Source organism: Plecotus auritus, assembly GCF_963455305.1.
Source record: "Plecotus auritus genome assembly, chromosome: 4".
Lineage (NCBI taxonomy): Eukaryota > Metazoa > Chordata > Mammalia > Chiroptera > Vespertilionidae > Plecotus > Plecotus auritus.
In genome coordinates this window covers 115,910,592-115,926,897 of record NC_137775.1, presented here as the reverse complement: position 1 = coordinate 115,926,897, position 16,306 = coordinate 115,910,592, and the positions used below count along the sequence as shown (strand labels likewise).

The 16,306-nt window shown below is 39.2% G+C and overlaps 1 protein-coding gene across 1 annotated transcript in view; it reads right to left on the bottom strand.

Moving 5' to 3' along the window:
- Positions 1–5,577: 5,577 nt before the first annotated feature.
- Positions 5,578–16,306, bottom strand: part of MET (MET proto-oncogene, receptor tyrosine kinase) — a 159,672-nt gene continuing 148,943 nt past the window's right edge. The window contains exons 20-21 of the mRNA XM_080665002.1: positions 7,793–7,929; positions 5,578–7,684 (exon numbers count right to left, since the gene is read on the bottom strand). Coding sequence (XP_080521128.1) covers positions 7,474–7,684; positions 7,793–7,929 — 348 coding nt within the window. The 3' untranslated portion in view covers positions 5,578–7,473. The remainder of the gene's footprint in view (positions 7,685–7,792; positions 7,930–16,306) is intronic.

Genomic DNA, 16,306 nt, shown 5'->3' with positions numbered 1-16,306 from the left:
ACATTATAAGCCAACTTGGATGGTGGTGGTGGTAGTCCAAAAAGGTTGGTCTAGCTTTGTTTATACAGGTGTGTGTGTGTGTGTGTGTGTGTGTGTGTGTGTGTGTGAGAGAGAGAGAGAGAGAGAGAGAGAGAGAGAGAGAGAGAGAGAGAGTATGTGTGCGTATAAAACCTTGTATATACAAGAGGAACTTATTTTTGGTGGAAATTTAAAGTCACAGAGGGTAGAAACATGGTAGCTTGATTGGAGAGATTATGCTGAGTAATAGTTTGGAAAATATAATGGAGGCTTTTGAAGCATGTCTTAAAGTGTCTGGCTTAGTTTAGAACTGATGCAAGGTGGAAGTGTCTGGAAGAGTATACAAGAAAGTGTTAACATTGGTTATCTTAGTAAGTGAAGATGGAGACTGTGGGTCAGAGGATATTTCCTGTTCACTTTTAATCATTTTGTCTAATTAATTAGATTTCCCATCAGGATATATTTTACAATAAAAATAAACAAAACAAAATAAGACCTAACATAAAAAAACTGATACAGGGAACATCTAGAAATGGTCATAAGTTTTTAAGCAGGAAAATGGCATGATTGGGTAAATTATATAATTTTGCAGCTAATTTTAGATTATAAGGAAAAGTGAATCTAGAGAGAGCAGAATCAGGAGGTAAGTTGTTAGTATAAAGATGTTGTGGAATGGCTTCTAAGTGAAGTATAATTTGGAGACAATATTCTAAAGCCCATTTTCTTCACATCAGAGTATTTAAAATAAAATGATTTAAAGTGATCATAATTTAAATTTGATATGTCTGCATTTGAAGGAGTTACATTACTTATTAATAGCTTAAATCTGTCAATAAAACAAACCACAAGTAAACATTGTCAGAGTAAAAGTGGGAGATAGACGTATGAAAGAAAAAAATGAAGAATATATTTTTTCTGAATTACAAATGAATAAAAAAATGAATAAGAGCAGCACATGACACATTTTTGCATTAGCCTTTTTCCCCCTATAACTCAGCCAGGTTTGATGGCAGCCCTGAATTTTTTGCTGTGATTTGAAGCATTCGTTTACTAAACTAACAGTATTTCATTAAGCAAGACTAATTCTGAGAGCCCATTAGCTTCCAGACAGTCATTAATTCCTGTGACATGTCTTGGGATGAGATCATTATTATTATCACTACTAGAGGCCCGGTGCACAAATTTTGTGCACTGGGGTGTGGGGGGGGGTTCTTTAGCCCTGCCTGCGCCCTCTCGCAGTCTGGGACCCCTCGCTCCTTACCGTCCACCTGCTCGCTGCTCCTTAGTGCTGCTGCGGAGGCAGGAGAGGCTCCTGCCACCACTGCTGCGCTCACCAGCAGTGAGCCCGGCTTCTGGCTGAGCGGCGCTCCCCCTGGTGGTCAGTGAGCATCATAGCGACCGGTTGTTCTGCTGGCTGGTCATTCCGCCGTTTGGTCAATTTGCATATTAGGGTTTATTATATAGGATTATTTTTATCAATTAAGCTCATTTTTTCATAAAAAAATATCTATGTAGTTTTAACATTGGATATTTTCTTTCTGAAACATGTTCTTTTAGTATCTTTGAGTTAGCAATTTCTTGCTTTGCCCATGTTTCCACAATCCTTTTGGCTACCACCGAAGGTAATTTAAATTCCCTAGGTTTAATTCCTATTGTTAACAAAAAATTAGAAACATCTTTGGAAAAGTATCCTAATAAAATATTTTGGTTTTCTCTGTAATTTTTCTTTATTGGGACTTCTGAAATAATCTCTGAAGGTCATGTGACTGGCTTCAGAAGTGTGGGGCAGGATTTGTCATTTCTTGTTTATGAGGACTGTTGCCACTGATGAATATGGTTGTTTAGTCACAGTGCTACAGAAGGAAAGGCCCAGCTTGACTGTAATGAAAAGAGCAGATGCCACCAGAACACAGTGGCAAACGTCAAAGTGAAGGTTTTGCTGACAGGGAGCCGTCTGTCCATTACCACTTTCCAGCACTTTTAGAATCAGAGACAGAAAGAAAACTCATAAAACAACCGTGAAAATTATAAACAAACAAGAAAGGTAAATAAAATATGGTGCTTAAAAATCCCAGGCTGCCCAATAAAAATAGGAACTGATATTACAGATCCCATGGACCATAAGGGGGAGCACAAATGGTTTGGGAAGTCCGTGAAAAACAGTTCTGACATGTTAGGATGCCAAAGATTTTTTAAAGTTGATCTCTTTTAGCCTGGTAAGATTTTATGCATTTTTGTCGTTCCAGCCCAGAGGTCTAAGGATTAGTGGATGTTTCTGCCAGCTTGGAACGCATGTGGTGAAAAGAATGTATGCATGTGACAGTGAAAAAGTGAATGCATAAGGGCTTCTTTTCAAGAAAAGGATAAAATTGTCATTGTACTCTGGGTCAAGGGGCTTCAAAATAATGCTAAATTTGTAGTTTCCTTAAATTAAACATTTGTTTTGCACCCTAAATATGGTTACTTTCATCTCAGGTTTGCTTTTTAAATGCTACATGATTTTCAGAATGCCTAACCAGGTAGGGTTTAACTGCCCAGAAGAATAGGACCTGACCCCTATTCTAAATTGGTCTATATGGGGATCTAACTGTTCATTAAACAAACAAACAAACAAAAAGGACTAGGAGCAATTTGGATGTTTGGATGCTAATTTTATATGGGACTAATGAACTAATTCATGTTAGCTTTTTTCCTAGCCTACACATTTTATTGATAAGAAGGAAAACATTCGTCTGAATAGCTCAGAAGCATGCAATGGAGAACAGGGAGAAGACATAAATTCCTTCTGTTTCCAGTATTTGTTAAATGTTTGTCTTGAAGCTAACATGGTCCTATTAATGATGGGTTTTTCATTGCCTTCGACATGCTTTTGCAATTTTCCTAGATATCTGCTCCGGGGTCACATGGTAAGTCAATAGTGGTTATAAACCTCTCAGCATTGTGATCAATACCTTTGGCTGACGTAATCTAGATCCCTGGTGTAATTTACAACAAAGGACAGTTTGGGCAAGCCTCTGTTTTATTACCTCCAATTCACCTACTGAAATATTTCACTGGTTTATGACTGAAGCTATTTCCAATTTTTGATAGATAGGAAATTAAAATAGTTCTGAAGAAAAATGTTAAGTATGAAAAGGAAAAACATTTTATGGCATTGAAAGCAATAAACATTTCTTCTTTTGGGAAATAATGTCAGCATACCTATCTTCTGAAATTGTCTCAAGCACCACAAGAGTGAATCGTGGACATTGTCTAGTCATCCAGATGGATTACAATACTAATGAAGTATCCCTTATCTTCCAAACACACACCATATAACCGGAACAATACTGTACTTAGTCTACTTTTTCCTGAATCTGAATAATTATTAACCATCCATTTGAGCAAAACAAGGAACAGTAATAATCGCTGGACATGAATAGCGAGGATCCTTGTCTCCTATCATTTTGCCTTCATGCAACTTTCCATTAATTCAGACAGATCTTTCCCCCATGTCTGTTGTATATTTTAGGTTTGAAGGCTAAACAAGAAAAAAATAAACTAGTCATTGGAAAGGTGATTAAAGACATAGCAGGGAGTTTGAAAAAAGAAAACGGATGGCGGTATTCTTCAGGTCTCCTGCGCTGAGAAGGGGCACAGCCTTGCCATTGTTGAGTCACCATTCTCCTCCTGCACTGCATGTCAATACTCAAGGATGAGGTGGGTTCACAGCTCTTTCTGTTGTAGAAAGCAGGTATGAGGGATGGGGTAATAATTTGGATTTAAACACCTATAAGGTCCCTTTCAGACTTAATTTCCCTTTCAATCAATCACCGGCTGGCTACCTTTACATGGGCTTTTATTGTCTAAGACTGAAGATAATAGTAATATCCCAACTACTGAGCTACTATGGTGTGCCTTCACACACTGTTTCTTAGCCCTCAAATGACTTTTTGAAGGAAGTAGGTTTAACCTACTTAACATATGAAGAGACTAGGTTGAGAGAGGTTCAATATTTTGCCCAAGGTAAATCAGAGCTTGATCTATTTGTCTAAGAGGCTTCACTATGGGAGGATTAAAAACAAAACAAAAAATAAACAAACAAACAAACCTCAAACCAAGCCTGTAGATACATAGATCAGATTGGTGGTAGCCAGTGACAGGGCATTGGGAGGGTGTGTGTGGAAGAAAAGGTGAAAGGGTCAAAGGTACAAACTTCCAGTTATAAACTGTGATGCCTCTTCAAGGTAGTTTACAGATCAAAGAAGTATATAATTCTAATATTCACTGGTTGCATAATTTCGTCTCTTCATTACATTCCTTGGGATGGGAGGGACTGTTTATTCTTAAATCCCATTGCCCAGCACAGTGCCTAACATATGTAGATGCTCAATAAACATTAGTTGAATTAAATGAAATACTAATCAATTTCTTTTATATAGTACTAAGTTAGTTCCTGAACTAAATCAGGTAGATGAGTAATAAGAGATGTCAGCATTCAAACATTTGATGTGCTTGACAAGCTTTATATCGCTTCCCCATATTTCTTTAAGAGAGCCATCTGTTGTGTAGGTCAGACAGCAAAAATATAATTGAGGCCTATGTTGTGAGGTAAAAAAAAATCCTATGGTAATTAATAATTTAGAGCATCAAATAAACTTTGCAGAGTTATCATTTTACCCCTCTCTCGCATCAAATAAACTTTGCAGAGTTATCATTTTACCCCTCTCTCACCAAACATCATGGGAGTACACAGGTAATAACTGTATCCGTGGTGGGTTAAAGTGATTGATTGAGGATAAGGAAATCCTGTTTCAGTTCCGCAATTATTTGAGACTCTATTAAGTGCCAGATACTAGGGGTATAAATAAAGATGATAAAAATTCTTGTCCTCTAGGGCCATGGAGTCAGATTGACCTTCCTATGAAAAGGCACCTCTTTCTGGGAGGGAGGTGGCTGTGTATAAGGAATGACTTCTCTCTCAGTAAAGAATCAGCCCCCACTGTATTTTATAGGCACCAGTTTGAACTGGGGCCTTACAAAAAAAATTTTTTTATCAGGTTGCTCCAAAGTGCTACATGATTCTTAGAGGAGTCAAATATCACTCTTACCATTACAAGAATACTCTCGGTGATCACCTGAAGGTAGTTTTCTAGTAACTGGGGGCTCCTGAACGGTGGGATCCTTAGTGGATAAGGCCTCTCTCCTCCAACTCCCAACTAGGTATCTCTGGGCCAACTATGGGGCTGCAGCTCCACTGACACATCTTGTGGTCCAAAAATGCACGTTGCTGGAGAAGGGCATCATGCTAAAGTAGGAGCAACATGCTCTCACAGTTCAAAATTTGTCAGAGAAACGTAGATATTTTGGCAACTCAGGGCAAAGCCCCCTTAAAAAGACAGAGACTTCCTGAGATTCAGAAATGCAAATTCTTTTCAGCTGCCCATGCATTAACTTGATTAAGGCTCTCACATGGAGGCGCTTGATGCAGCCAGGTGAAATCAATTGTAGGCTTCCTGCCATTATGTAAATGTAGATAATCAAGCATGAATAGCAATAAGCAAATCTCAGTTTACAAGATGATAGATACACTGCTTTATTTTCAATTGTATGAGTTACCAGAACAATAACTATTAACATACAAAGTACCATCAGCTCAACTGCAGGTATAGGCAGTGACAAGTATCTAATTCTTAGAATCACTCCCACAATCTGTCCAGACACATTAACCTAAGGACACGTTTGTAAATAGCAAACACGATTTTCACATTACAGCTTTCTCAAGCATATAAGGTGTGGAGACTTGGTGATGAGTTGTTTCCACAAGTTCTGTGTGTTCTTGATGCATTCATTTTCTTGACATTGGTAGAGATATTTCTTTCCACAAAGTAGATTTACAATACTCTGTGAGCTAGTATTACTCTTGACACTTTTAAAATAGTAATATTTGAATTGAAATATCTCTGCAGTACAATTCCTGTGTCTTCTGGTAAGTTCCATCGTCAAAGAGCTTTTGGTTATAATCACTCTCTTGCAAGAACAGCTCAACTCTACTATTGGGTTCAGTGTAAACACCCTCTTCATAGCTTGCTGTGTGATGTAATGAGGGTGGGGTGTACTGGCAATCAGCACATTTCGTTATCACTGCTTACAGCCATTTAAAACCATGCCGATATTAATCCAAGTCTGACATGCCTTTTCTGAAATGTTCACAGTGCAGTATTTTTGTGGCCTAACGAAAGTTTTCTTATATCACTAAAAATAAACATTTTTATAAAAATAGAATATTTAAAATGTTTATACAGAAAAGACCAGTTAGAGTATCCTGTGCCATATGCACTATACAGTAGTAAGCACAAAATCTCACAAAACAAAATAGCACAAAAATCCTACCAGAGTAACCGTTATCCAGGTGAAACAGCCAGAACTTACAACTGCCCTTTTTTTTTTTTTTCTAAAATACTTTTTGCTTAACACAGAACATGTCCTAATGCAAAAACTGGACTCCCCAAAAGTTTTGTCTCTATGTGTTTGTGGGATAGAAGCTGCCACTTGAAAACGAGGCTAATATTTCCAGTCCACTGGTCATTTTTTGCCTTAGATATGAGGCAGATTGGAACCAATAAACCTTTTAGACAGATGTATTTTGCTTTAAAAACATGCTAAGTTATCACAAAGTACTTTCTTTATTTCCAGTTGGCATTAAAAAAAATACAGGCAAAACATCTAAATGTCTACATTCATTCCATCAGAACAGTATCATTTTCAAACAGTTGATTTTTTTTAAGCAGCTGATTTTTAAATAACAAATATTTCATTATTATTAAACTATTTTATGAAAACCTTCTTAATGCCATCATCTATGTACATATAATACATAATGGTCCCTATTAAACACATTTTGTGTCCTGCATTGCCTATGGACATTTCTTTAACAAAAGGAATGTGTATGCAAAAATGTAGAAGGGAATGTTTGCCCAACATCAGTAACAACATATGTTAGTGACTATATAACACATGAACTCTCTTTGAAATTCTAAATGAGTGGCCTGGTCCCCAGCTACCTGGGCATCACCACTTCTGAATTTTCAGTGATCCAGAAGGCCTCAAAATTGATTGCCTCAATTACCCATATGAAATCAGGTCGGATCCTGATTTTTAAAATTTCAACCTAGAATTCAGGCTTTGGCCTGAATGCGACAGGCGCGTCATCAAAGCTGCACAGTTGCCATTAGTCATTGGCCTATGGGACCAAGCTTCTGGCTCTGATGCTTTGTCAGATGACAAATTCCTCAGAATCCAGTCATTTAAAAGAACAATATAAGGTCCTACAGTAGCACAATTTTGGCAAAAGCAAAAAATATCTGGTGGCCTTTTAATGCCCAGGCAGTGAAAAAAATATTGGTCATGGTGTGGACTGTTGCTTGAACAGTTCTATGATGTTTAACAGAAGGGGGCCGATGGCGTATTCATCCATCATGTGTCTCCCTCGCCATCAACTTTATCTTGAGATGACAACAGAGAAGGGTATGGAGAAACACTTTTGATATTCACATAAGTAGCATTCACATGGACATAGTGTTCCCCAATGAAAGTAGAGAATATCGCCGATATCCTGGAGACCAGTTCAGAAAAGGTTGGGCGCATTTCAGCTTTGGGATGCCAGCATTTTAGCATCACTTCATACCTGTTTCAGAAAGGAAGAAGTGCTGTGAGAGACACGCTGAAGACAAGCATTTCTGCAAAAGTAAAGATTATAAGACCTACAGAAGATGCTTCTGAAATTCTTACTCACAAGGGATCGGGGCAGTATTCGGGTTGTAGGAGCCTTCTGCCTTGCAACAAGTAAACCGTTATATCAAAGGTGTTGACGTCAGGATAGGGAGGTGCCCCCCTTGTCATCAGTTCCCAGAGGAGCACACCAAAGGACCACTAGGCAGACAACGGGAGAGAGAATCCAGGTGAGAAGTGTGACCACACAGATACGAAAGGCAATCAGTACGTCTTGATCACGAAACTTGGTTTAGTGTACTCAATATACGTGCTGTTTGGGGCAAACATTTCCTTAAAGGCAATTAGTAAGCTATACATTTTATGATTTGTTTAAGCCAGAATTGGATAAAGTTTAGTTACAAGTAAATATGAAGTTTTCAAAAAGAATATCTTAAGTCCACATGGCGATTAAGATTTCATCTGTAGTTAGTAAAGTAGGCTTTCTAAGTTCTCTCTAGTAAAGGCAGCACATTCAAGGTTTCTATCCTTCTCTTTTCAATGGCTTCAGTACACTTTTAGATAATTAGTAAAAGAAGAAAAGTAAGCCTTCCAAAAGTTAAATTTGTGGGATTTTCAAGTGAATGTAAACAGTCAAGAATATAACATACCTAAAAATTAATGTTAAAAGAGAAGATCTAAGTAAAAATCCATATTAAAAATCACAAGTAATAAAACTGCTAGGCAACAAGGCTATTGAAAACTAATCTCAATAAGATATTTGTAACTTGAAGTATTCAAAGAGTAGATTAATAAAAACAGCTCTATCAATACTTTATAGGAGGATCACAGGGACATGGAGAGGTTAAGAGATTTGCTAAAATTCTCCAACAAGTCTTAATTCACGTTGGGATGAGTATCTAAAAGTTCTTGGCTCTTGGATCTTGGTTGGTCTACTGAACTTGACTAAATATGCAATTTCTTGATTTAAAGCACTATACTTGGAAGAATACATCAGGTCATACATTTACCTTCTCCTGGATATGTGCCAAGGTGAGAGTGACACAATGAGAGTAAGTCAGCATGTGCAGGTCACCTCTGGCAGGAGACCCAGGAAATCAGTCGCTGCTTAGCAACACTTCCTGGATACTCACAGACCAAGAGGCACATGCGGAGAGAATGAGGCTCTGAGAAAAAAGAAGCTTGGAGAAGGAGAATACAGACAGGACAGGTGGACTAGGAGAACAGAACATTGAGAAGCAAGTGTAGCTCATAATATTCAGCCAGAAAGAGAATAAAGCATGTCTTTGAACACTGTGGCCAAGAGAAAGAAACCAGATAGATACTTTAATTGCTGATACAAATCTCCATTAATGGCTATTTCCTTTTGCCTAAGAGCAAGAACCTTAAAGGCCACTGACAGCCTTAATCCAAATAGAGAAAACAAACTCCTTCCCAGGTGGGAACTAGATAACTTTGCTGTCTTCTGCAGCCTTTCAACATCAAAGTTTTCAAAGCCTGCAAATCTTAGGAGTTCTTTCTGATAACTTAATTGTGTTAACCTTCACGTTCCAAAATTTGCATTAAAATTTAAATCAATTTAACAAGTATCTATTGACTCCTGAGGTGCACAAGTAGGTTACTCCCCAAGTTACTGGATAAGCCCCAAGGCTGATTAAACAGGGTTAAGAATATTAAGCAATTAACTATCATGTAGAACAATAAAATATAACAATGGAGCAATAATAGAAAAGAGGTACAATGTTGTGAAAAGTTAGATAATAGTGGGGTACTGAGAGAGGCTTCAGGAAGAAAGTGATAGTAAAGTGGGTGTTGAAAGCAAGGGAGAATTTGTTTTATAGGTACATGTAATGGGAGGGCAGAGAGAGTGTTCCCTGTAGAAGGAGTGGGCCAATGGGTGAGAGCTCACATGTGTTTCTACTGAACTATAAATGTAATAGTCACTGCTTGGTGTGTGGACTAAGGGAGGAGGGACAGATAAGGCTGAAAGGGGACCATGCAGTGTTTTTGAATGGGGAAAGTGAAATTGATGGGACATGACTAGAGTTGAGCTCCAGGAGATTGCATCTTGTAAACACTATGCTTTACACAAATAGGAGAAGCTGATTCATAAGGTAGAGACCAGTTTTCTGAACAAGAAGAGGTGAGGGATACTACTGCATACTGCAACACGGAAGCCTATGAGACTGAACTTCTAAATTAGGGTGGTGGGAGATGGTGTGTGTCATATAATGAGCTGGGCATGGGCATCATGCCTTTTAAAAAAATAATTATCTTGCCCTAACTGGTTTGGATCAGTGGATGGAGCGTCAGCCTGCGGACTGAAGGGTCCCAGGTTCGATTCCAGTCAAGGTCATGTACCTTGGTTGTGGGCACATCCCCAGTAGGGAGTATGCAGGAGGCAGCTAATCGATGTTTCTCTCTCATCGATGTTTCTAACTCTCTATCCCTCTCCCTTCCTCTCTGTAAAAAATCAATAAAATATATTTTAAAAAATGATTATCTTAACCTTGTAATAACTTTTATAAACCTGTAATGTAATTGATTTTATAGATGCTTTTTTTTTTTAAAAAAAAGAAAGTTTTTATTATTGATTTTTAGAGACAGAGGAAGGGAGAGGGAGAGAGAGAAACATCATGTGAAAGTGAAACATTGATTGGCTGTCTCCTGCATGCCCCTTACTGGGCATGGAGCCCAAAACCCAAGCATGTGCCCTGACTGGAATCCACCCCCCAAGGCCTCTTGATGCATGGATTGTAAGTAACTGCCTAAAACTGGAACAAACTCAACCAACTGAGCCACACCGGCCAGGGTTAAAGGTACTTTAAGGATGAGAAAACCAAAGTTCTGAGAGGCTGATTACTTGTCTATGATAAGGACTCCCTAACCAATAGCCTAGGCTATAGGGTTGTCTGAAGGCAAATTCACAAAAAAGGGTAGAGTTGGGTAAATTTCTGAGCAATAATTTGTATTCAGAGGAGAGTTGGAGGACTCGTAGGACTGAGAGGAGAGAGAATAGCAGTTGCCGGGCAAAGCCCTCCCCCTTGATAGCTTTGGACTGACAGGATGATGAGGGGAGGGGCAGTGAAGAAGGAGCATGATGTTGACCAAAAGAGAAGATGGGGGGATGGGAGACAGAGAGAGAGAGGGAGAGGGAGGTGTAAATGAGTATGCACCAGGAGTGATGGGAACAAGTCAGTTTTAGTTTTAAGACAGGAAAGCTCTATCATTCACGCTTACTGTGCGAACAGTCAAGCCACTCTGAACATTTGAGCACCAGAAGTGAGCTCATCTGAAGAATCTCTGCCCAATTTCATCAAAACAGTAAAGATCAAAGCAGTTATTAGATGTGAGCGATTGTTATAAGTTGCAAAAAATTATAGAAAAAGGTCACTGCTGAGGTAAGTAAGGTATGGGGACAGCCAAAAATGTGCATTCAAGAGTAGGTCAATTGAAATACAACTCAATTTGTGAAAAATCACAACTGATTAAAAAATGGGTAAATTGATAACTTTTTAATAAAATTTAAACTTCTACTCTTTAAAAGATAGTAAAATAATGAAAAGGAAGGCTACATGCTAGAAAAAAAAATCTCAATAATCCTATATAATAAAAGGCTAATATGCAAATAGACGGAACAGCGGAATCAGAACAACCGAACAACCAGCCGCTATGATGTGCGCTGGCCACCAGGGGGCATGCGGGGAACATGGTGGGCATCAGCCGTGGCAGGATAGTGGAGCAGGTGAGCGGGGAGCCAGACCAAGACGGGCACCAGTTGCTGTTATCGGGACGAGCCTCTGGTGGTTACTGAAAATTCTTTGCCCCCGTGCTGTGGTCCCGCCCGGCGCTTACACCTGCTGCTGGTGCCAGCCCTGCTTGCTCCCGCTGCTGGTGTAGAAGCTGCCGCTTGCACCCACTGCCAGCGCTGGCCCCGCTCGCACCCACTACTGGTACCCGGTGCCGGTCCCAATTGCTCAGCGCCATCAGCTGCTGGCCCTGATTACCCCTGAGGGCTTCTCCACCTCCCCCTGCTCCTGAGAGGCGATCAGGGCAGCAGCCACTGCTTCCACTGGCCCCAATTGCTTCGCGCCGTCAGTGGGTGCAAGCAGGGCCAGCAGACAGAGGACTGGGGCCACGGCGGGAGGGGGCTGTGCGGGGGCATGAAGGATGGGCCAAGACCCGCCCCTGTGCCTACCGCAGCCTCGTGGCCCACAGTTCCTTTCAAGATGCATGAATTCGTGCACTGGGCCCCTAGTTCAATAATAAAAAATAACACAATTTAAAAAAACACCAGAAAATAAATTCTAAAACTTAAAAAAATGGGCAAAAGTTTTGAGTAGGCACTTCACTAATGGAGGTATAAGAATGTCAAACAAGTACATGAAAAGATACTCAATATCCTTAGCCATTAGGCAAATGCAGATGAAAAAGAAAATGAGACACCACTATAATCTATTTGAATAGCTAAAACCCCCAAAACTGACAATGGCAAGCACTAGAAGAATGCTGAGCTGAAACTTACATATTACTGGTAAGAATATAAAATGATACAGCCTGTGTGGAAAAACAGGTGGCAGTTTCTCATAAAGTTAAATATAACACTTATCTTACAACCCAGTAATCCTACTTCTAGATATTTACCCAAAAGAAATAAAAATTATGTTCACACAAAAACCTTTAAGCAAATGTTAAGGCAGTTATAATTACATGTAAGTGCCTAAAACTGGAACAAACCCAAATGTCCTTCAGATGGTAAATGTATAAACAAAATGTGGTACATTTGTACAATGCAATACCACTCAGAAATAAAAAGGAGTGAATCACTCTATGAAAAACAGTATGAAGGGCCCTTAAAATATTAAAGATAGAACTACCATACGGTCAAGTAATCTTATTTCTGGGTATATAACCAAAAGAATTGAAAAAGGACCTTGAAGAGACACTTGTACACCCATGTTCAAAGCAACATTATTCCAATAGCCAAGAAATGGAAGCAACCTAAGTGTCCATTGACAGATGGACAAAGCAAATGTGGTACATTCATACAATGGAATATTATTTACCCTTAAAAAGAAGGAAATCCTGTCGTGTGCTACAACCTGGATGAACCTTGAGGACATTATATTAAGTGAAATAAGCCAGTCACAACAAGCTAAATAATACATGATTCTACTTACATGAGGTACCTAAAGTAGTCAAACTCTTAGAAACAGAAAGCAGAATGGTGGTTGCCAAGAGGGTGAGGGGAGGGGAAAATGGGAAGTTTTTCAGAGGATATAGAATTTCAGTTTTACAAGATGAAGAGATCTGTTGCATAACAATGTGCATGTAATTAACATTATTGTACTGCACACTTAAAGATGATCGATTTTTTGTTGTGTGTTTTTTTTACACAAAAAAAGAATACATTGATACATTGTTACTACTGACAAAACATGAATGACCTTTAAGCGCATTATGCGAAGTGAAAGGAGACGGACTCAAAGACTACTTGATGACGTTCTAGGAAAGGTAAAACTATAGACACAGAAAACAGGCCAGTGGTTTCCAGGGAGTAGGGGCTGACCACAAAGAGGCACCTGTTCTATATCCTGGTAATGGTGCTGCTGGTAGCCACATAACTGTATGGTCCAGACTCCCCAGCTTGCTTTCCAAGGACCTCTAGTATGAAGATATTTTTCTCAATTTATTTTCATAACTTCACTTTGTGTCCTCCTGGTTCACAGGTCGATGCTCAACCACTGAGTCACACCGGCTGGGCTAAAATCATCAGTATTAAGTAATACTTTTATTACACCTGGGTTTATCAGTCAAATAAGTTCATGCTATCTATGTTGCAAAATTTGTCAGCAAAAAAACCCAACTTGGTATAATAGAATTTTCATAAGTAATCTAAACTTAATTGTTAGGAGCAAGCAAATTAAATAAGTGTAATGATATAAGAAGTTTCTTTATGTTAACTCTTTTTTTAAATATATTTTATTGATTTTTTTTTTACAGAGAGGAGGGGAGAGGGATAGAGAGTTAGAAACATCGATGAGAGAGAAACATCGATCAGTTGCCTCCTGCACACCTCCTATTGGGGATGTGCCCACAACCAAGGTGCATGCCCTTGACCGGAATCGAACCTGGGATCTTTCAGTCCACAGGCCAACACTCTATCCACTGAGCAAAACCAGTTAGGGCTATGCTAACTCTTTAGCAATAATTATACAGGGTGGGAGCAAAAGTAGGCTTACAGTTGTGAGTACATGAAATACAGAGTTTACTCTTGTATTATTATTATTTATTAATTATTGTATTATTTTCCATACAAACAACTCTAAACCACCTTTTGCCACACCTTGTATTGTATGTGCACTTAAATAGTTTTCTCAATCTCTTTGTAACTTGAAGCTTTAGAGTTTTACGAAGTTAAATGATAAAAATTATTGAATATCTAGAAATTTCCAAATAACATAAAATACTGAAACAGTAATTGCTAGGTAAGTCTAAGTTTACCTACTATTGACCTCTTATTAAAGAGAAATTAAATGATACATTAAGATCTATTAATAAAAACATTTTGTGCTTTGCCAGTAAAAGAACCTATGTTTCTAAAGATTATGAAATAGATTAATAAATTTGCCAATCAAAAAATGCTAATTACTTACATTTTACCTTAGAATTAAGGTTCTAAGGGTTATGAATTTTAATTAATATGGAAGGAAATGATGTGAGTTTTTAGGAAGAAAGTCATTAGGCATGGAAATACATTTTTGGGGAACTAGTAGAAAGTGGTTTGTCCTAAAAAAAAAAAAAAGGTTGGTTGTTTCAAATTGAGTAAGAAGAGACAAACTAAGAGGGACTAGGAAAGTTGTAGAAGTTTTGTGGAAAAGGAACCCTGAGAAAGAAAATTTTAAGTATGATTAAAATAGATTTAATAGAGTAAGTTAATTTAAGTTGCTACAATAAGCTAATCCAGAATTAGAGTTTGGTTCTTTTTTTTTTTTTAAATTTCTTTATTGATTAAGGTGTTACATGAGTTGGGTTCTTTTTCACGCTATCAAAAATGACAAAGTTTTTCTATATTGTTCTGCTCCAGGTAAGATATTATGAGATGTTTTCTACCTACAAAGCAGGGAAAAAGCAAACATTATGGTCATACAGACTATTCATGGTAATCCAGAAACTAAAAAATATTTTCGATTGAATGTAAAATGGTTTCATTTTTCTAATCCTGAACTCTGCCCCCTTTCAGCAGGAAGCAGTCAGAAAGGTCTTCCCCCCTTCTTCCTCAAGATTGAGAAATGATTAAAAAAAAGGCGGGGGGAGAGGGAGGAATTGAAACTGAGGGTCCTTATGACTTTGATTAAATTTAGCTTTAAATCATAGCTCTAGAAATCATATTTCTTTCTCTTTCTATACCCTTCAAAAACCTAGCCTTTCCCTGGATAATCAGCAACCCCTGAGGCAGCAGAAGACAATAGCCTGGACCTGACTAATGATCACAAAGTCTGGACTTCTGGCAGGCTAAAGATAACATCTTCACCTATATTATGTTTTAGTTCCTAGGCTCTAAGGTGGAACCACCCCCTGTCTACTTTCCCAAGAAACCAGACAGAAATGACTTTTTACCATTACCGTACCTCCAACCAATCAGCTTCCAGCATGACCCCGAGCCCTCTAACTCACAGTATCTTGAGATTTGCACTATATAATCTGTAACAAACATGCCATCAGCTAGTTTTGGCTTTTGAGCATTTGCTTCCTGTTCCCCTGGATGGTACCATCTATCTCTATATATAAAAGCCTAAGGGACTGTTAGGACCGAATGACTGGAACAACTGGTCAACCAGTCACTATGACGCGCACTGACCACCAGTGGGAAGATGCCCAGTGCAGGAGCTGCCCCCTGGTGATCAGTGCACTCCCACAGCCAACCTCCCACGGCCAGCCAACCTCCCCTGGCCAGCCAACCTCCCCCGGTCCCTTCCTCCCAGCCAGCAAACCTCCCATAATCCCTCCCCTCATCCAGCAGGCCCTGTCCGGCAGGCCTCGGCCGACCTGGCCCCGATTGGGACTGGGCGAGACAGCCCTGATAGGTCCTGATTGCTGGCCAGGCCTAGGGACCCCACTCATCCATGAATTTCGTGCACTGGGCCTCTAGTCCATAATAAAATAGCCAAGTATTTCTACACTGCAGTTCTCAGGGTCTAGTGCTTGGCTCTGCTAGCACAAGGTGAATGAACTCTTTTTCTTCTGTAACAATTTCAAGCACTGTCCTTTCCTCCAGGTGGAAGGGCATGTGGCTCTCCAGGTGAGTGTCAGTATTCAGGTGCATGCCTTTCGAAGCTGGCTCTGTGAGAGGAGGATGACCTTTGCAAATAAAGGAGAGCGTGTTTCTAGCTAGGTGCAGGAATAATGACTTCATTGCTACACCTGCCTCAGTTATAGCTTCCAGATCTCTCAAGGTGGAATTCTTGCTGCTATAAAGTTGTGAGCTACGAGTGGCCGGGCTAATTCCAGTCTACTTTGTGTGAGTTTTGATGGACATGCCTTGTCTTCCCTGCTGAGCTAAAGCTTCTGGAGGACA